Here is a 19,530-nt window from a genome sequence, read left to right on the forward strand (position 1 = left end):
TTTTTTTTTTTTTTTTTTTTTTTTTTTTTTTTTTTTTTTTTTTTTTTTTTTTTTTTTTTTTTTTTTTTTTTTTTTTTTTTTTTTGTGGGTTTTTGACGGAAATGAAGATTCTGGGCAATTTTGAATGTTTTGGGGTTTTTTTTTGTTGTCTGATAGGGATAATGTTTCAAGACATTACAACGTTGTTGCTGGATCATAAGGCGTTTAAGGATACTGTCGACATTTTTGTCGATCGTTACAGGGGAATGAACATCTCTGTTGTCGCTGGTTCGGTTTTCTTTCTCCATACTTCATGGATTAGTGTTGGTGTTGCCGACAATGCTTGAGGATTCTCTATGTTTTGTTCTTTGTTTGATTTTTTCTTGCAACTTTCATGGGTTTTCTCATCCTCCCCTGTTTTTTTGCTCTGTTTTTTTTTTTTTTTACGGAATTTAGTCTTTCTCTCTCTTCTTTTACACGGTTTATTGGATGTTCTTTGAAGGAAAGTTGAAACTTTCTTCTTGTACTTTGCTGTCCACGTCTCTTTACCCTTTTATAAAACTGCTTTCCTATGAAATTATGATCTTCTTTTTCCCATTAAAAGGCTCGGTTTTGACTTGGAAATGCAGGGGTAGAAGCCAGGGGGTTCATGTTTGGCCCATCAATTGCGTTAGCCATTGGAGCGAAGTTTGTTCCTTTAAGAAAACCCAGAAAACTTCCTGGTAGAATCTCTGCAAAAACCCTTGAATTTCGCCCCAAATGCTCTGCTTTTTTATGTGTTTTTTGTTGTGTTCATTACTAGGGCAAGTGATTTCAGAAGCTTATGATTTGGAGTATGGAAACGACTGCTTAGAAATGCAAATTGATGCTGTGAAGCCAGGGGAACGTGCATTGATTATCGACGATTTGGTGGCCACCGGCGGAACCTTATCTGCAGCAATCAGGCTTCTGGGTATGTTTTTTTGTCATTTTTCTGGTTATGATTCTTGGAATTGTTCTTCAGAACATAATCTTGTTATTGTTGTGTTTTGATTCCTTAATTTAAGGATGTTTTTTTGTTGACTTTTAATGCTTTGCTAACCTTAAAAGCAAGGTCGTGGAATCCATGTTTTTTTTCTGAACAAGAACATAAAACATGGGATTACTAATCATGGGGTTTAAGATTTCTTGTTGAAAATGATTATCATTCATCATTATTATGTTTGCCTCGAAATCTTGAAATAGATAATTAAAGATTTGATGGGTCCATTATGATCTTAATAATTTCGTTTAGTTTTATAATTAATTTACTGTTTCTTTTCCTGTTTTGTTGGTAGAACGGATGGGTGCTGAAGTGGTTGAATGTGGTTGTGTGGTTGGATTACGCGAAGTTAAGGTAATTAAGGTGTTTTTTTAACTGTTTAGTTGTGTGATTAACGATACTTAGGGTTTTGAAATTTCTGGTAATTAAGGGACAGCGCAGGCTTAATGGAAAGCCGCTTTATATCCTTGTTGAGCCACGTCAATTGGATGGTTGTTTTTAAGGTACAGTTTCGAAGCTCTGTTTTTACTACCACAACTTCCTAATGATATTATGTTAAAGCCGAATAAAAAAAACAAGAAACCAGAAAGAAAAAGAAACGAATGAGTAGTCGTTTCGAAGATTTGATTTCTCTAATTTCTCTATTCATGGAGGTTCTATGTGTGAGATCCCACATTGGTTGAGGAGTAGAACTAAACTTTTTGTTTAGGGTGTGGAAGCCTCTCCCTAGCTTTTTAAAATTTTTGTGAGGGGAAGTCCAAAGAAGATAAACTCTTTATATGGGTGTGTAAATCACTCCCTAGTAGACATGTTTTAAAAACCTTGCGGGTTAAGCCCAAAGAGAATAATATCTGCTAATGGTCAGCTTGAGTTGCATCATTCACGTTGGTTGGGGTGGAGAACGAAATGTTCTTTATAATGGTGTGAAACCTCTCCTTAACAGTTGTGTTTTAGAAACCTTGAGTGAAAGCTCAAAGAGACAATATTTGCTAGCAGTGGGTTTGGACTGTTACTACATCATGATTGCTTAATTCCATTCCTATGGTGTTTTCAATTACTTACAATGATTTCTACCACCGTCCTCTAGACGATTGAACAACAGCTAATAAGTATGTTGTGTCGATGCAGGTGGGCATGGACATGGACGACGAACGCGCTTTTGCTTAGGCTGAGATTGAGAAGATGATGCTTGAGCTAACAGGGAGGGAGGGAGGGAGAGATGAATGAATTGGGTGGGTTCATTGTGTAGTATTCTTTAGTGCTAAATTATGTGTCATGTTATTTCAACAAAATCTTGAATGGAATGAACAGAGTATTCTCAGATCCTGATATTAAAAAAAATCCCATGATTTTGTACATGAAGAGGATCCAATTTGTGCTCCTTACTGATCTTCCATGGAGATATTTGGGTTCAAAAAAAAAATCTATTTGTTCTATCAACTAGGTGATGATGAATTTACTTACAAGAAAGAGGATCTTATGAAATGACCGCTCCGTCCAATCAAATTTCTGGGATCCAATCATTCCATTCTGACAGCATGATAGAGTGGTTTCCTCAATCTAGCATTATCTGTGAAGATATCTGATGGCAACTTCCTGGATTCTTCATCTATTATTGACTCATCTTCTATACCCACCCATCCCATTCAAGTTCTTGTCAGCTTTGGACAACTCAACCTCATCCTTCATAAGCTAGAAACATACCCACAATTAGTCTCCTAATAGATTTCACAATCAAAATATAACTAAAGGCTTGACCAATGCTGTACCGGGTTGAAACGAGAGATGCCGGGAGGGAAGGGTACACTACAGACCATTGTTAAGCAACACCGAATCGAGAGATAAGCCTTTAGCGGTCACACTATTAGGATTGACAATTCGAGATGAGCTGCAAAGGGCAATAAAGAGAGGTGGGAGAAAGATAGCCTAGCCTATCAGTTGTACTGTTTCACTGAGCCTTCAGGGTGAGTTAATGAAATGGAACCCACAAGCAGTTCACAATGAACCACGCCTTTCTTGGCCTTTTCTCCAAGTGCTTGATTAAACCCTCTTTGAAAAGCATACTGATTGACTGTACATCCCAACTAATACAACCAATACATCCTTTCCCTCTGCGCAAAAATAGCCTGTTGGAGGGCTTCTTGTGGATATTTTCAAAATCTACTTCCACAACCAGAGAAGATATAATGATTTATGGGCCAAAGCATGTAACTTGCATATCTGAAGAGTGTATATGCATATTACTAACTTTTTTAAGGAAAAGAAGACGAGCCCACTTCGTAGGCCCAAGGCTCTATCGACATCAATGTGCCATTAGGACTTGAACCCAGAAGAAGCATCAACAGAAAAACTTAAAGAACAAATTGATATAGGATGTGTGATCTTCACTCAAATGGTGAGATATCACATTGATTGGAAAGAAAAATGAGTACCAGCAAGGACGTTAGACCCCGAAAGAGAGATGAATTGTGAGATCCTATGTCGGTTGGAGAGTGAAACGAAACATTCTTTTATAAAGGTATGGAAACCTCTCCCTAGTAGGGACGCTTTAAAAACCTTGAGGAGTAGTCAGGAAGCGAAAGTCCAAAGAGAACAATATTTGCTAGTGGTAGGCTTGGGCTGTTACAAATGGTATCATAGCCTGACACTGAGCGGTATGCCAACGAGGACGCTGGGCCCCAAAGGGGGTAGATTGTGAGATCCTACATTAGTTAGAGAGGGGAACGAAACATCCTTTAATTCTTTATAAAGATATGAAAACCTCTCCCTAATGGACGTGTTTTACAAACCTTGAGAGAGAGCCCAAAAGAAAAAGTTCAAAGAAGACAATATCTACACGGTGAACTTGGGATCTTTTATGACAAACGTTGACAGCCTAGATGGTTGTTTGCCCACGATTATGATAATGTTTAGAAGCAAACATTTTTATGCACAGACAAATTCCCCAAGATCTGTGAGTGACGTGTTTGACAGGAGATGGGAACAGCTTGTCGACATAAGAAATTCGTGCTGCTTTTTAGGTAAGACATCTTACATGTTCAACGTAAATGAAAGGCAATTCTAGCAGATAACAGTCCAGAAATCTATTTAATGCCTGCAATAATAATGCAAATGAACCTTTCAAGAGGAGGATCATTGCAAGAATTGAAATCATTTCAAACAGAACATTTCATCACAGAAGAACACTGGAGAGCTATTCATTTCAAATGTCACACTATAAGATCAGAATCCCATGATTTTGGAAGGAAGCCTAAGATGGCATTGTCTTGTTATACCCTAACGTCACTCCATGTGAGCATCCTATGGCCAAATAGTGCCGCATCCATTATGAACACAGAAAACAAAAATCCACCAAACTTCCAACGAAAGCTATATCATATTAAATCAGAAACAGAAAAAGCAAAAAATCGTACAATAATCTTAAAACAAACACTAGCGACCATCAAGATGTTTAGAATATACCGATTTCCGACGAGGAGGGCTCCAATCGATTCCCAACGGCAGCGGCGAAGGCGATCAATCTGGAAATTTCTCCGTTAATTTCCCCTAATCGAGGTAATCAAATCGATGATTCAATGAGGAATCACAAGAGAATCGCAGACGGCAGATATGGCGGGGAAGACCTATATCGTAAACAGGGAGGCCAGATGGAGCCGCGATTCCGATTTTTATATGGGATTTTTTGTATGATATGCGGCTGACAGGTTCGAATCGTTTGTAAAGAGCCTATGATATTAATGCTCTTGTGAGGCTCGTGTTCATGATTTAATTCAATGAAGTTACTATATAGGGTTCATCATGAACAAATTGAGAGAGATCTAGCTGATCATGGTAGAAAATAGAAACAAAATCACTAAAACGTGTTATGGGAGAAGTTGAGATTAATGATATCACCTAAAACATGCTATTTATGTGTCTAATTTCATGCTAATATCATTACTCATGTTCTTATTTGCTTATTTACTACTGATCAATCAACTTGATGTTAATTGAAGCGTTTTGGATAATCAAAATTAAAATTGAGCAATTAAGTCAAGAGAAAATGATGATTTGATTCCCGAGAGGATGGCTTCTCAACGCCAATGTGGATTCGATACAGTTTTACAACTCGCTTGAGTCTTTGGATTTGTACAAGTAGCTTTTCAACGAAATGACCATAGATTTGAATGTATGCTGCTAACGTTGAGATATTGTGAGATCCTATATTAATTGGAGAGAGAAACGAACCATTTTTTATAAGAGTGTCAAACTTTTCTAGTACATTTTAAAATCGTGAGGGTAACGGCGATACACAACGGACCAAAGTGGACAATATCTGTTAATGGTGGGCTTGTGCTATTACAAACCAACAAGAACACTAGCCCCAAAGGAGGAAGGTTCTGAGATCCCACGTCGGTTCAGGAGAGGAACGAAACATTCCTTATAAGATTGTGGAAACCTTTTCCTAAGAGACGCATTTTAAAACCGTGAGGCTAACGACGATACGTAATGAACTAAAACGAACAAGGTCTACTAGCGGTGGGTTTGAGCTATTACAAATATTATCAATATTAAATGTCTGCTAGCGGTGGGTTTGAGCTATTACAAATATTATCAATATTAAATGTCTGCTAGCGGTGGGTTTGAGCTATTATATATAATCAATATTGCCGACGTTAAGTGTCTAAACGTATAGTTTTTAGTTATAAACTTTTCTCTAATAAAATCGTGAGGGTGACGACGATACGTAAATGACCAAAGTAGACAATATCTGCTAATGGTGGATTTGGGTTCTTATAAGCGAACTGGTCCCCAAGGGAGATAGGTTATGAAATCACACATCGGTTAGGGAGAGAAACGAAACATTTCTTATAAAGGGTGCAGAAACCTTTTTCTAAAAGATACGTTTTTAAAACTGTGAGGCTAACGACGATACGTAATAAACTAAAACGAACAGTATCTACTAGTACTAGTGGTGGGTTTCAGCGGTTACAAGTATTATCAACGTTAAATGTCTCCTAGCTATGAATGCTGTTAGAAATGGTAACAGAACTAGACGCCGGGTGGTGAGATACACATACAATACAGAATATACACGTGCAATCTACCATTTTAATACAAGATTCTAATAAATAGTCTAAATCGAACGAACTTACACAAATTTATTAATACTGAAAGAGAGTAATGATGAGTGAAATGAAGAGGGGAAAAAGAACACTTAATAAACCCACAAAACGTGAAAAAAACACGACCAAATGAAACAAGAACATAAACGAAAACAACGAACAATAACGAACAAGACCCACAAAACAAAGCACAAACTTTCCAGAAGGTTCCATCACTGTGTTCTTATCTGCTTCATTTACACCGGTAGCCAGCAGGCACGGATTTCTTGCAAGAGCTAACCAGCAAGCTAAAGGAAACAGGGACATCCAAGTTAATTCCAAGAACATTGGCTTTAATTGCAGTGCAAAGACAAGCCGCCGCCTCAAGATTCGTCAACCCAGTAAGCAAACCGCAACATTTGCTCGAAACAGGGCTTCCGATTAGGCTGCCGATTCCGAGAATGTTGGTACACACACTGAACTTCACGGTGTCTTTTGGGCAGTAAGCTGTTTGGACTGCCGGAGATGACGACGGCGGGCGGATGATTTTGGGGATTGCCGGTTTCTTTTTGGCTGGCGACGGCTTGATTTTGGGCTGGTTGCAGGGGGAGGCGGCGGAGAGGGATAAACAGAGGAGGAGAGAGAGGAGGAGGATGGTTGAAGAGAGGGATTTGGAGGCCATTTTTTTGATGGGGTGGCGCTAAGGGGATTGAGTTTAGAGGGATAGTGGGGGGTTTCATTTAAACTAGTGTGAAGAGTGAGGCCTTTAGAAGAGGATGAAAATGGTCTTAGTTGGAATGTTTGGATTCTTGTGTGGAAAATGTTTGGGATTTTGTCGATCACAAATTATTTGAGAAAAGGTATCTAATGGAATTAGTAGTAGCCGCTCGGACATGAATCCTACGTTGGCTAATTAAAGGGATGATCATGGGTTTACGAGTAAGAAATACATCTCTGGTGAGATCCTATGTTAGTTGAGGAAGAGAACGAAACATTCTATATAAGGATGTAGAAACCTTTCCATAACATATGTGTTTTAAAAACATTGAGGGGAAGATCGGAAGCTAAAACCCAAAAAAGACAAGATCTGCTAGCGGTGGCTTGAGTTGCTACAAATGATATCAAAGTCAGACACCAAACGATGTGCCAGCGAGGAGGCTGAGCTCCGAAGAAGGTGGACACGAGACAGGTGGAGAGCGAAACATTCTTTATAAGAGTGTGTAAACTTTTCCATAACAGACACTTTTTAAAGATCATGCGAGGAAGTCTAAAAGGGAAAACCCATATCGGTCAGTGTTGTGCTGAAGGTTATTACATCTCCATTGGTATTAGGACTTTTGGAGAAATTGAAAGGAAAACCACACGAGCTTATACTCAAAGTGAACAATATCATACTATTGTGGAGGTTTGTGATTCCTAACATGTTTATCAGAATCGTGCCCTTAACTTAGTCATACTAATCGAATTCTCATGTGTCGAACAAAGAAGTTGCTAGCATTGAAGTTATAGTCAAAAGTGACTCAAGTGTCGGACAAATGATGTACTTTTTCGAGGGCTCCAAAGAAAGAAGTCAAGCCTCAATTAAAGGGAGGTTGTTCGAGGGTTGCATAGGCCTCATGGAAGACTTTATAGTGTACTTTGTTCGAAGAGATGATTGTTGTGAGAGAGTTTTACATTGGCTAATTAAGAGAATAATCATGAGTTTATGAGTAAATGAATACATACATTGCTGAAAGTGGACAATATCATACCATTATGGAGGGTCGTTGTTTCTAACAAGTGTGTAGACAAGTTTCCGAGTAGCTAAAACTATTAGACATATATTCAAAAACCTACCTACCATCTAATAAACACGGGATACAAAATTGAAATATTTTTGCAGTTTCTCCTTCCTACAGTAACCGTAAAAAGAAATTCTTTTACGGGAGACGTGTTTTGTGGAGACAGTAATTTTACATAACGTGTGTTTGGAATAGTGGGTACGTTAAATGAATCAAAAGGGATACAAAGTGGTGCATTACAACCAACCAATCGTGACATGTCGAGCTTAGTTTGTCTTATTTTTATTTATCTATATCGACAAAGATTGGGGGTTGTCGAATTCAATAATTGCTAACCAAATTAGGCCCCCATAACACTTAAACATGGATACTCAACCCTCACATGTTCGTGGCCCTAGACAGTGTCGGTAGATAGAGATTTTAATGAATTTGATACTCATTTGATTAATAATGCAAATATCGGGTGCTCAACCTATCGTGTACGAAGCTACAGATATCGGGGCAAAAAGGTAATTATAAAAAATAACTATTTGTGGTGAGCATAAATAGAGGCACATCCCTGACGGTATCTACCACTCCAATTCCACACAAAATCACAGCCAGCTGGTTAGCACACGTGGACCCTCCATGAGTGGGTCCATATTACCTCTTCACGTGAACAAATACTATTTAAATAGATTTTTTCAGATTAAATATTCAAATTTCTAATCTTTATTACATATATTCACTTTAACAACCGCAGAATGCTATAAAATTTAAAATATATTATTCATAATACATTTATTGATAATAAAAAAATAAATTAATTAAAATTAAACTTAATAAAAATAAACTAATTAACTTTTAATCCCTCTTAATTTGTTTTTCAATTTTATTTGACTATATTTAATTCAATTTTACAAATAAAAATTTATTAGAGGAACGAAACTACTTATTTACTAAAATTATTAATTAGTTAGCTAACAATGTTTTAAGTATAATTAATTATTTAATTAGGATTTGTTAGTTTTCAATAATTATAATTAATTATTTATGGAGAATAAGTATAATTAACTTATTTATTATTAATATATCATAATTGATTCAAATTAAACTTATAAATATTAATAATGAGATTAATATATTCTAATTTAATTATTATACTAATTATTTACTCTTAAAAGTTTATTTAAGTTTATTTATTAATTAATGAAGATAATTATTAGAGTTGATGGATAAAGAAATTAAAAAATAAAAAATAAAAAATATATTATTCTTAATATATTTATTAATAAATGAAAATTTAATTAGTTCAAATTATTTTAATAAATTAATAACAATAAAAGTCGTGGTCTCATCAAAGTGGGGAAGATTAATTGTTTTGTTAATGTTAATTAAGATCATTAAAAGAGGTAGGTTTAGGCGACTCTACGTGTGGGCTGTCGAGTGGCGGGTGGGCCGAGCCCAGCCCAGCCCATTTGTGTGGTTGTTCGAAAGTTTTGAACTGGCTCTACTGTCTAGACGAGATCTCAACTCTGTCTCCTTCTTCCTTTTGGCAGGCTGTGTTCATTGTTGATTAATTCCTGCATTGTTTCTGTTTCCTTTTATGCCGATTTGTCTCTGTATCGGTTCATTGATTCTGAACACCGCCAACATTTCTGCGTTGTCGATTCAATTCTCTCTGTCTCCATCTCGCTCTTGCTCCTGAAGGTTGACGAGATGGAGAGTTTGCCGACGACGGCGAAGCCCCAGAGGCGTGGCCGATCCAAGCCTTCTCAGACCTTCAAGCCTTCCATATTTATGGCATTCTTCTCTTGTCTTGCTTGGCTTTATGTTGCCGGAAGGTATGCTTGTTTCCATTTTTCTTTTCCTGTTAAATTTCATCTTGCGCCTGTGATAGTATTGGAAGGAAGAATCTGAATCTGGGCGATTGAGCCACTGTGATAGTGCAATTTTATTCTCGGTGTCGTATGGGTAGAATTGGATCTTCTTATTGCATCCGATTGATTTTCGCGTTCGAATCGAGGTTGACCTGATGATCGATCATGCAGTTGTCTTTTTATCTTCGCATTGGCTCTCGACTTCCTGCATTAGTAGCTGTTTTCTTCTTAATTTTTGGACTTTTTTTCTATTCAAAATTTTTCATTAGCTTATCATCAACAGGAAATGCATCCCCCCCGGATTAAAGAAATGAGATATAGAAAGTGACTATTAGTATTGCGCTAAGCTAATCTATTGCATTTCACTCGTGTTTCTCTTATAAATCCGTTGATTCCGCTTACTATGGCTTCGGTTTCTTCAGGCTATGGCAGGATGCAGAAAATAGAAAACTACTTACTAGCCTTTTACAGAAGAATGCATCACAGGTATATTAATTACGAGTACTTTCTAATCGAAATTATTGCCAGTTTCCATTTCGCATCGTCAGATTTTTCTTCAATGTATCATGGAATTGAAATTTTGAATAAATATTGCGCGCGTATTAGCCAATTGCTGGTATCCGATACTTCTAGTTCTGCTTGTAATCGTACTTTCCTCCTTTCATCGAGCTATAATTCCCTCTGCAACTATTGTTTTTGTGATTTATTGTTTAGCTTGGTAAACTTAACCCCCGAAGATGCGTGTCATTGTATGCAGAGACCCATGATTTTGAGTGTTGAAGATAAGCTGCAAGTTCTGGGTTGCAAGTACGTGCCTAATTTTTCCTTCTTGATTCTTATATGATACCCTATATTTCTTTTGTAATATTTCGTTCAATGATCTTGAAAGTACGAAGTTCTTTTATTTTTATTTTATTTTATGATCTCCCCCATGTCTATCTTGTGTGGGTTGGACATTTTGTTTCCATTTCATTCGTTGTATTATTTGTTTTTAATTACATAGTTTCTAATATAAATTCCAATCTTAATGTTTTGTATACTATTGAAATTAAAATTTTACATAATTTTATGAAGAGATTTGGAGAGAAGGATTGTGGAGGTTGAGATGCATTTAACATTAGCAAAGAGTCAAGGGTACCTGAAGAATCAATTGCGACAGAGTGGATCTTCTGACCCTAGCCGCAAGCTCCTCGCTGTTATTGGTGTTTATACAGGATTTGGAAGTCGCCTAAAGCGCAATGTATTCAGAGGATCTTGGATGCCGAAAGGTCAGTCAAGGTTTAGGTATTATTCAATTGGGGTGTCGAAATTAAACACCTTGCCGAGCTTCATTTCAAATGACTGTCATTGTACTTCATTTTTCCAGAGATCCAAAATTTTTGTTCTCACTTTTTTCCTTTTCCAAATTTATAATAATTGAGGTTCAACCAAGTAGCTATTCATATTTTTTTTCCATTGAGCTAGCAAAGGTCCATTGGAATATTCAGGTCAAATAAATAGTAATCATTATAACCTGGTTCTTACAATCTCTACAAATGATCCATGTATTATTCTTAACCATATGAGATCTAGCATGCCCATGGTATCAAAGGTCTGTCTAACTATTGAATTTATGAACGGGGACTTAGTTGATATCGACAGTTTTCTTTGGAACTTAAAGTTTTACTCCGTTGTACGGGCTTGTAATTGGTGGGTAGAAAGAATGTGATCTCCTTGCAAGTCAACCTGGTTTTTTGAACAGGATAGGTCAAAAAAAGAGCCATGTTTCACATTGAAGAAATCTTGAAATTTTATATTTGAATTGCTTCTGTGGACTAGAGTGAGACAGATGCTTGGAATCAATACAAGAATCTTATCATCTTTGCGATGAGAAAATGTTTTTTTTAAGGATATAATAAAGGATTGATATGGAAATATTTTCTCTGCTAGAATATTTGAATCTTATCGAAGTACTCGAAAATGTTATATTTTTTGAAGAAATATTGACTGGTTTAATTTTCTGGAATGTTTTTGACAGTGTAATTGATGATATATGATATTTACTCCTCTGGCATTTATAGGTGATGCATTGAAAAAGCTGGAGGAAAGAGGGGTGGTCATTCGCTTTGTTATTGGTCGGAGGTTTTCCTTTTCACTTTCAACTCTATATTCATATCAATGTTCTTCACTTCCATTTCTTTTATCCAATGACATTGCATTTCTCATCTCGTTGTTATGCATCATAGCTGTTGTGTGTACTCTTCCTGTCATGACTTTTATTGATTTGCCATTGGCAGTGCAAACCGAGGTGATAGCTTAGACCGCAATATTGACAAGGAAAACAGTTCAACTAAGGACTTCTTGATACTTGTAAGTCATCAAACTCCTAGTCTTATGTTCTTCACCTGTTCGATCACTCAGAATTAGCAAAGGTTTTCAACTCAAATTTTTGGTTCATGGTTCTCCTGATAGTATAATTGTGGCTGCATGTTCACTTGTTACCGTTGTGTTCTAGAATGTAGCCAATATCATCGGTAGATGATTTGTTGAGGAGTATCTCATTAATGTATCGGTATTGTATAGAATATTTTTCACACCGCCGATCACTAGCCAATTCTCAACACATGTTCCCTTTATTTTGTAGGAAGGTCATGAAGAAGCTGATGATTTGTTACCTAAAAAGGCGAAGTTCTTTTTCAGTGCAGCAGTTCAAAATTGGGATGCAGACTTTTACGTGAAAGTTGATGACAACATTGACCTTGATCTTGGTTGATCATCTAATCATCAACTTTTATTTTTAATAAATTTATTTATCACAGCTTGGTGATTAATTGAAACTTTTTTTGGGACAAATAGAGGGTTTAATCGGACTTCTTGAACGTCGTCGTGGTCAAGATGGCTCTTACATTGGGTGCATGAAGTCTGGAGATGTGATTGCCGACGAGTATGAACTCTATTATCCCATTCTTATTATAAACTGCATGCAGATGTATGAATTCTGTTGATCAACTTCTATCATAATATTTTCTCTCTGAATGAAATTATTTATTTCTTTGAACTACTAATTAATAACATTTGAAACAAAAATTGCTCTGAATGAAAATGTTTTTCTTTATATCAAAATCAAGAAACTCATTTTTTGTATCTTATTAAGAAATTTGGCATTGTTTTTCAAAATATGAAATTCTTAACATTATTGTTAAACTGGTTATTTTTATTGTTATTATTCTAACTTTTAAGCATAAACAGAAGTGTCAACATATTTTCTGTTTTTTGTAAGAAAAATGTCAGCATATATATTCATTTTTATTGATACCCAAACATCGCATTTGCAGGAATTTTAGTAATTATAAAATTTTATTTTAGATTATGATACTCTGACTGACATGGAATTTTATTTTGTGAAAGAAGTATTAAATTTGTGAAAGAATTAAGTATTAAATTTACCATTCTTTTCTGAATTGATAAATTATATGAACGGGGACTTCTACATTTTAAACTGATTGGAGGAATATCTTGTTTTCATCCCCTTAAAGCCTCGCATTTTTATAGTAAAGATACTTTATTCTTTGTTTTCGCATGGTCTAGGTTTGTTGTTATACATGGTTTTGTTAATTAAAAATTGATGGTGCCTGGATAATGTAGAAACGGTTCTCTGCTCTCATCTGTTGATCTTGAAGGTTTTGAAATGTTATACTTTTTTTACTATTTATTTTCAGAGGAAAACAGTGGTACGAACCTGATTGGTGGAGGTTTGGAGATGAGAAATCGTACGTAATCTTGCTTCAGAATGGAGCCGTGAAGGATTTTGTAATTTCTTTCTTCAAATATATTGAATACTGCCTGAACTCTGGTGTAAAACGTGATCAATTTTTGCATCGTTTAGGTACTTCCGGCATGCATCTGGTTCGCTTGTTATCCTCTCCAAAAATTTGGCTCAGTATATTAATATTAACAGGTAATTTCAATTACTCGAGTACCAGACAATTATTTCCTCAATCATAGGAATATCCCATGCTCAGTAAGTCTAGAATTCCAATTCTAAGGCAAGTAGTGCCTTGCGTGGAGCAGAAAAGTGATCTGTTTGCCTTAAAAGTAGAACTAGATAACATAACTGGAAAAAATATTCACGGGCATAATCTTACTCCTTCAATACATGTGATGTCTCACATTGGTTGAGAAAGAGAACAAACCACCTTTTATAAGGGTGTGGAAACCTTCCCCTAGCAGACGCGTTTTAAAGCTTTGAGGGGAAGCCTGAAAGGGAAAGCCCAAAGAGGACAATATCTGCTAGCGGCGGATCTGGGTCGTTACAAATGGTATCAGAGCCAGACACCGGACAATGTGTCAGCCTTCTCGTTGTTCCCGGAAGGGGGTAGACATGAGACAGTGTGCCAGTAAGGACGCTGGGCCCCAAAGGGGGTGGATTTGGGGGCAGTCCCACATCGATTGAAGGGAAGAAAGAGTGCCAACGAGGACGCTGGGCCCTGCAGGGGGGTGGATTGTGATGTCCCACATTGGTTGGGGAGGAGAACAAACCACCCTTTATAAGGGTATGGAAACCTTACCCTAGCAGACACGTTTTAAAGCCTTGAGGGGAAGCCCAAAAGGGAAAGCCTAAAGAGGACAATATCTGCTAGCGGTAGATCTGGGTTGTTACAATATAAAACAACTCCATCAATTTGAATGTGGTTGTATGTGTGAATGCATCTTCAACCCCATAAATATAGAGAATCTTATTACTGAAAAATTCTCATGAATCAGTTCTTTTAGCTATACTTCCAGAATCTCTTTCTTGGTTACGTCATTATAATTGTCTTGCCTCTGAAAGGATTATTAAATGTGTGTTATTTGCAGTGCATCTTTGAAGACTTACGCACACGACGATGTATCAGTGGGGGCATGGATGATTGGGCTCCAGGCCACTCATATAGATGATAGTCGACTTTGCTGCAGTAGCGTTAGCCAAGGTAAATGTGCTTCCCATTCCATCATTGTGGTAGTTGGTCTTTTCTCATTTTTCTACTCCACATTTTTTTTTACTTAGAAGTATTGTTTTAAAGTAGCGGGTTGATTTGGAAATTTGATGAGAGCTGATCAAAGATGATTTGGTGCATCTTTCTCCTTATCATACAAGCTCACATCCAATAGGATAACGAAACCTCAAGTACAGAAACCAGATATATGATAATTAACTTCTGGAACTTAGTTTTGGATTAAATATGCAAATTGGTCTCTAATGTTTATAGCGTTTTTTCTAATATTCTGATATTATTCAGTTTATTTCAATCAAATCATTCTATAAAGAAAAGGTTATGGTTACACTGATGTAGAATGAAAAATTGATTGAAGGTCTCCATTTTATGTTATTCGTTTCTGCAATGCTCAAAAACTCTTGTTTACTCCATCACTTTTCCATTTCTTCTTATTTTCATTTGTTCAAGTAACAATTAGTGAAAATATGAATAGTATGAGTCTCAAGGGGGTGGTCAAATGAGTTTGGATTACTCATTTATTATTTTATGTGAGTAAGTTTCTCCCTGAACAGCATCATTCCTTAAGTATACTCTATTTGGGCAAGTTTTTGCATCATTAGTATGGATTTGTCCAAATTATATCATTTACTCATTTTATAACGACACATGACACTTTCATTAGAAGGCGTTATAAATCTTAGGCACTAGTTGTTTATGGCTTTCAAAATCACAGCGAGAAGGTAATCTTGGTCGATCGTTATATGCACTTACATGTTCTTTTTCAGACAAGGTGTGTTACGTGGCTTAGTCAATCCAGAATTGTGGACATGCAGCAAATTTTGAGGAGCTTGAACAATTCTTTTGCTACAGTCTTATGTGCCTGAGTTCACCCTGCAGCTGATGCAGGGGAATCACGACGTGCTCACCAGATTGCCCTGTTCGGATGTCGAGACACAGCGATTTTTTTTTTTCTTGGGATAGTAACAGGTTGACCAAACTAGTAATACCCTCTTGTTAATAGTAGAAAGTAAAAATTAGTCTGATACATGTTTATGGATATATGTTGAAATATCACAGTTCTTTTCTCTCTCCTTCCTCATAAACATTGATTTTTTTTTTTTTCTTTCTGAAGAGAATATCATTGGCTCCAAATAAATTGTTTAAATTCAGCATGCTGCTACTGTTAATATTTGTGCTCACTCAGCTTCTGAGTGGTGGTTCTGTATTGTTTGGTTTGTTTTAAGTACAGAACAGGTTTATATAATGGATATAAACATAATATGTGTATCCATATATATATGTATGTACATATATATATGGAGTTATACATATTGAACAATTCTAATGAAAGGAACTTAACATTTAAAAGTTGGAAATCATATTGAAATTTTTCTTTCCCTTCATCCAATTGAAAATGCTTTAACCAAAGAAGATTACAATGAAAGTTGATGAATGAATTAGAATAACACATTACAATGAAAGTTAATGAATGAATGAATGATATTAACAAAGAAGACTTGACATATAATTTAAGTCGATCAAGTAAAATGCATGAAATTGCAAGTAAAATGCATGAAATTGCAAGTAAAATGCATGAAATTGCAACGGAGACAATTAAGTTAATTGCTAATTCACAGAGGTTCAAGCATCCACCTTGGCTGCAGCCGATGCGTAGCTGACACTGCTGTCTCGCATCGTCTTGCATCGATTGGATTGTTCGTATTGAAGGAATTTGATCTTCATTTTTGTTGAGCTGTGCTTCAACATCTGGTGAAATAGAAGCAATTCATCGGATGAAATAGAAGCAATTCATCATCCGATGCAGAGGATGCAATGGAACCAAAACAATATCCCTTTAGGAGAGGTTTTCACACTCTTATAAGGAATATTTCGTTCCCCTCTCCAACCAACATGGGATCTCATAATCCACTTCCCTTGGGCCCAGCGTCCTCGCTGGCACACCGCCCGGTGTTTGGCTTTGATACCATTTGTAACAGCCCAAGCTCACCGCTTGCAGATATCGTCGTCTTTAGGCTCTCTTCTAGTAAAAGGCTTTTACTAGGGAGAGGTTTTCACACCCTTATAAGGAATGTTTCGTTCTCCTCTCCCACCAATGTGGCATCTCACACTTTTCTTTTTTTTCCGTTTTGGAGTGTTTTGGAGTGTTTCAGAGTGTTTTCAGAAACTTACATGAAGATATATACTGATAGAGTGACGACCACAAATGATGTTGTTATACTCCTGCAGATACATTCTGAATGCTTCAGGATCTCCTGTTTCTATTACATCCATGCCCATGTAATCCAAAGCTTCAATAGATTTGTATATTGCCCCATATTTCTTGTCGTAATGCATGTAGCTGAACCTATGAGTGCACATCAGATGAAATTCAGACGGTGAAGAAGTTCGAAAGCCATTTATGTAAGATTGAAGAATTCAATACTTCATACATTATCCAACACGTAACAACGTAATGGCAAATAATGCATTGATGAAATGAAAAAGAAGCAACTCGAACATACCGAGACCCCCAGTGGCAAAAGTCCGAGGATACCGAGAAGAAATTCGTTGGATCATCCATATATTTGGCAAGCAGGCGTCCGTACATCGCCTCACTTTGTGCAGAAACAGCACCAACTAAAATGGGTACAACTTTCACTAAATGCCTGCATGATTGCATCTTTATCTATAAGAGAAGGTCTCCAGAATGATACATAATAATCATTAGGTCAAACTAAAATTACCCTTCAAATACTTTCGCAAGATATGGCAAGTGCATTTCCATGCTGTGTTCAGCTTCATCAACAAGCATATCCATCAATTCAAATTTCCCTGTAGCTTTAAGCTCCTCAATGACTGCCAAATTGAAAAAGACATGAAGATATTACTAAAGAACAATTAAAAAAAATCAGACAACTATTTCAAATTTCAATGGATTCAAGCTCATGCAAAGTAACCTAACAATAAAATCTTCAAAAGTCAGAATACCTTCCACATCAATAGGAAGGTCACCCAGAGGGGTCTGATAAATAGTGGCTGTTGAAAGAGCACATTTTTTAGTATAATAGTGGTGAGATGGACCAAGAAGAAAGATCCTAGAACTGCAAATGTAAGCATCATATATTAGTATAGCAATAAGCTGGTAGCCGCTTACTAATATAATAAAAAAATAAACGGCTTAAACAGGGTTATGTTGACATGATTTCAAAGAATTTTATTCTTAAGAATAATCATAATAAAATGTTCTGGAAAGAGTTCACCGTGCAAGCTCTAAAACTTGAACACGAACCGGTATAACAATTTGTTAGATTAGACAAGTAGAGATTAAAAGGGAGATAAACCGACATGTTTGTTGGATCAATGTTAGCAAATGCATATGCAGCAGCACGTCCTGAATACGAATAACCAGCATGCCTGTGGTTCCACAGAAATCGAAATACATCAAAGTTATTACATTTTACAAGTCTTTTTAGAAAAAATTTCTGATGGCAACTTACGGAGCAATTACACCACGTACGTCAGGGGATTTAGACAGGCCTGATGCCCTCAGCCATCCATCAAGCTCCTCTGCCAGTTTCTTAGCTAGAAGGAGAGAAAATCCAAGGCATCATAATTTATTATCCATTTGACTTCCACAACAAATTATAAAAACTGCACAATAAAAAGAAACTCAAACACGAATACCCTCCCCGTATCATGGAAGATCTATACAATGTTAATGCAAATGCATAAGTAAAGATGTCTTCGAGCAATGGAGCATTATTCCATTTGAGTGTTGTATATTTAAGATTATGTAGAGCAACGTTCCTCATTAAAATCATGACCTCTAGTATATGAGGATACTTTGGATAACAATGAGAGAAGGTTTTGATCTACTTATTTGTTGAATAAAAGTTTAATCTTCCTCCAAGTATGACTCAAAACCTTAGAACTATGATCAAGACTTTAAGAACACCCGTTATCCAACCATAGTGGAAGTAAATCAAAAGTGTAGTGTTTAAACATTGTTAGATTATCATTTTATTGCAAAAGATTAGAAACTAAGGCCAAGTCTCAATTTGAAGTTCAAATTTTATCTTTCACCCAGCTTTTTCTTCGGAACAATTGGGTTGAAGCACCCTGACTTCTCAAACATAGAAAAATCTCTCTGCCATATAAGTTTAATCCAAAAACTTCTACAAACTGCCTTGCGCAGCTGGGCAGCCACAAAACAAACAAATAAATAAACTCTTAGCATTTCAATTATATCAAAATTTGAATAATCAACAGCCTTCCAGAAACTCGCATTAATCTACATGAACAGAGTAACACAGAACCAGAAAATTCAGATTGATCAGCAGAGAGAGGAGTGCATAACGAATTCGAATTTGTTTCATATAAGAAAAGAGTAATAGAAGGCGACTTACAATTGCGGGAATACCACGAACCAGCATGAGACGCTCTTCTGACATTCTCCATAACAGCAACTACGACGATCACAGATTGAATCAAAACGAAAAAGGTCAGAGAATTAAACAAAAACACAGCCGTGAGATCAGTGAGTAAAAGAAGATCGAATGACGATGAACTGACTTACAATTGGCTCTTAAGCATTCCGAGTTCTCCAAATCTTCAAATTTTCCCGATTCTGCGGGCTCCACTTTGGGTTGATTCGGCCCATATTACCCAAGGCCCATATAGCCCTGGCCCAAATACCAAATCTCTTTATTATTATTATTTTTTTTATAATTATAGTAAATATTTAGTACTTATTATTTTATGTAATATCTTCCATTTTTAAATTTTTAATAGAAAATATAATCTCTACTTATATTTTAAAAATACCTTATGATTTTATTAATATTCTAAAAT

At 36.3% G+C, this 19,530-nt stretch overlaps 4 protein-coding genes and 1 long non-coding RNA gene across 6 annotated transcripts in view; 2 read left to right on the top strand and 3 right to left on the bottom strand.

Moving 5' to 3' along the window:
- The window catches only part of LOC111496329 (adenine phosphoribosyltransferase 5-like), a 2,997-nt gene extending 639 nt beyond the window's left edge, over positions 1 to 2,358 (top strand). Inside the window, exons 2-7 of the mRNA XM_023146743.1 lie at positions 157 to 267; positions 609 to 701; positions 782 to 931; positions 1,296 to 1,354; positions 1,431 to 1,503; positions 2,129 to 2,358. Coding sequence (XP_023002511.1) covers positions 157 to 267; positions 609 to 701; positions 782 to 931; positions 1,296 to 1,354; positions 1,431 to 1,502 — 485 coding nt within the window. The 3' untranslated portion in view covers position 1,503; positions 2,129 to 2,358. The remainder of the gene's footprint in view (positions 1 to 156; positions 268 to 608; positions 702 to 781; positions 932 to 1,295; positions 1,355 to 1,430; positions 1,504 to 2,128) is intronic.
- A 1,700-nt stretch (positions 2,359 to 4,058) lies between these two features.
- Positions 4,059 to 4,699, bottom strand: LOC111496386. Its single transcript, XR_002720445.1, has 2 exons — positions 4,463 to 4,699; positions 4,059 to 4,369 (listed from the first exon to the last, which is right to left on the bottom strand). It is a non-coding gene; the product is annotated as an uncharacterized LOC111496386 (long non-coding RNA).
- Positions 4,700 to 6,119: 1,420 nt separating this feature from the next.
- On the bottom strand, positions 6,120 to 6,803 carry LOC111496356 (pEARLI1-like lipid transfer protein 1). The gene has a single exon (XM_023146775.1). It carries the CDS (start codon positions 6,764 to 6,766, stop codon positions 6,338 to 6,340), a length of 429 nt encoding a protein of 142 aa, XP_023002543.1. The 5' UTR covers positions 6,767 to 6,803; the 3' UTR covers positions 6,120 to 6,337.
- Positions 6,804 to 9,373: 2,570 nt separating this feature from the next.
- LOC111496261 (hydroxyproline O-galactosyltransferase HPGT3-like) lies at positions 9,374 to 15,878 on the top strand. Its single transcript, XM_023146639.1, has 12 exons — positions 9,374 to 9,688; positions 10,147 to 10,210; positions 10,482 to 10,531; positions 10,799 to 10,992; positions 11,785 to 11,845; positions 12,001 to 12,073; positions 12,348 to 12,471; positions 12,560 to 12,647; positions 13,423 to 13,473; positions 13,590 to 13,661; positions 14,561 to 14,673; positions 15,465 to 15,878. Exons 1-12 carry the CDS (start codon positions 9,564 to 9,566, stop codon positions 15,485 to 15,487), a joined length of 1,038 nt encoding a protein of 345 aa, XP_023002407.1. The 5' UTR covers positions 9,374 to 9,563; the 3' UTR covers positions 15,488 to 15,878.
- A 162-nt stretch (positions 15,879 to 16,040) lies between these two features.
- On the bottom strand, positions 16,041 to 19,387 carry LOC111496291 (protein MEMO1-like). 2 transcript variants are annotated; one of them, XM_023146693.1, is made up of 9 exons: positions 19,086 to 19,387; positions 18,177 to 18,261; positions 18,025 to 18,093; positions 17,668 to 17,780; positions 17,424 to 17,535; positions 17,202 to 17,345; positions 16,870 to 17,044; positions 16,266 to 16,446; positions 16,041 to 16,225 (listed from the first exon to the last, which is right to left on the bottom strand). In XM_023146693.1, the coding sequence occupies exons 1-8, from the start codon at positions 19,135 to 19,137 to the stop codon at positions 16,321 to 16,323; spliced, it is 876 nt and encodes a 291-aa protein (XP_023002461.1). In that variant the 5' UTR covers positions 19,138 to 19,387; the 3' UTR covers positions 16,041 to 16,225; positions 16,266 to 16,320. The 2 variants fall into 2 exon arrangements, with proteins under 2 accessions (XP_023002461.1, XP_023002462.1); XM_023146694.1 differs by having other exon boundaries at positions 16,041 to 16,218; positions 16,260 to 16,446.
- Between the last annotated feature and the right edge of the window lie 143 nt (positions 19,388 to 19,530).

The sequence above is a fragment of the Cucurbita maxima genome, unplaced genomic scaffold (genome assembly GCF_002738345.1).
Source record: "Cucurbita maxima cultivar Rimu unplaced genomic scaffold, Cmax_1.0 Cma_Scf00022, whole genome shotgun sequence".
In the NCBI taxonomy this organism is placed as follows: Eukaryota; Viridiplantae; Streptophyta; class Magnoliopsida; order Cucurbitales; family Cucurbitaceae; genus Cucurbita; species Cucurbita maxima.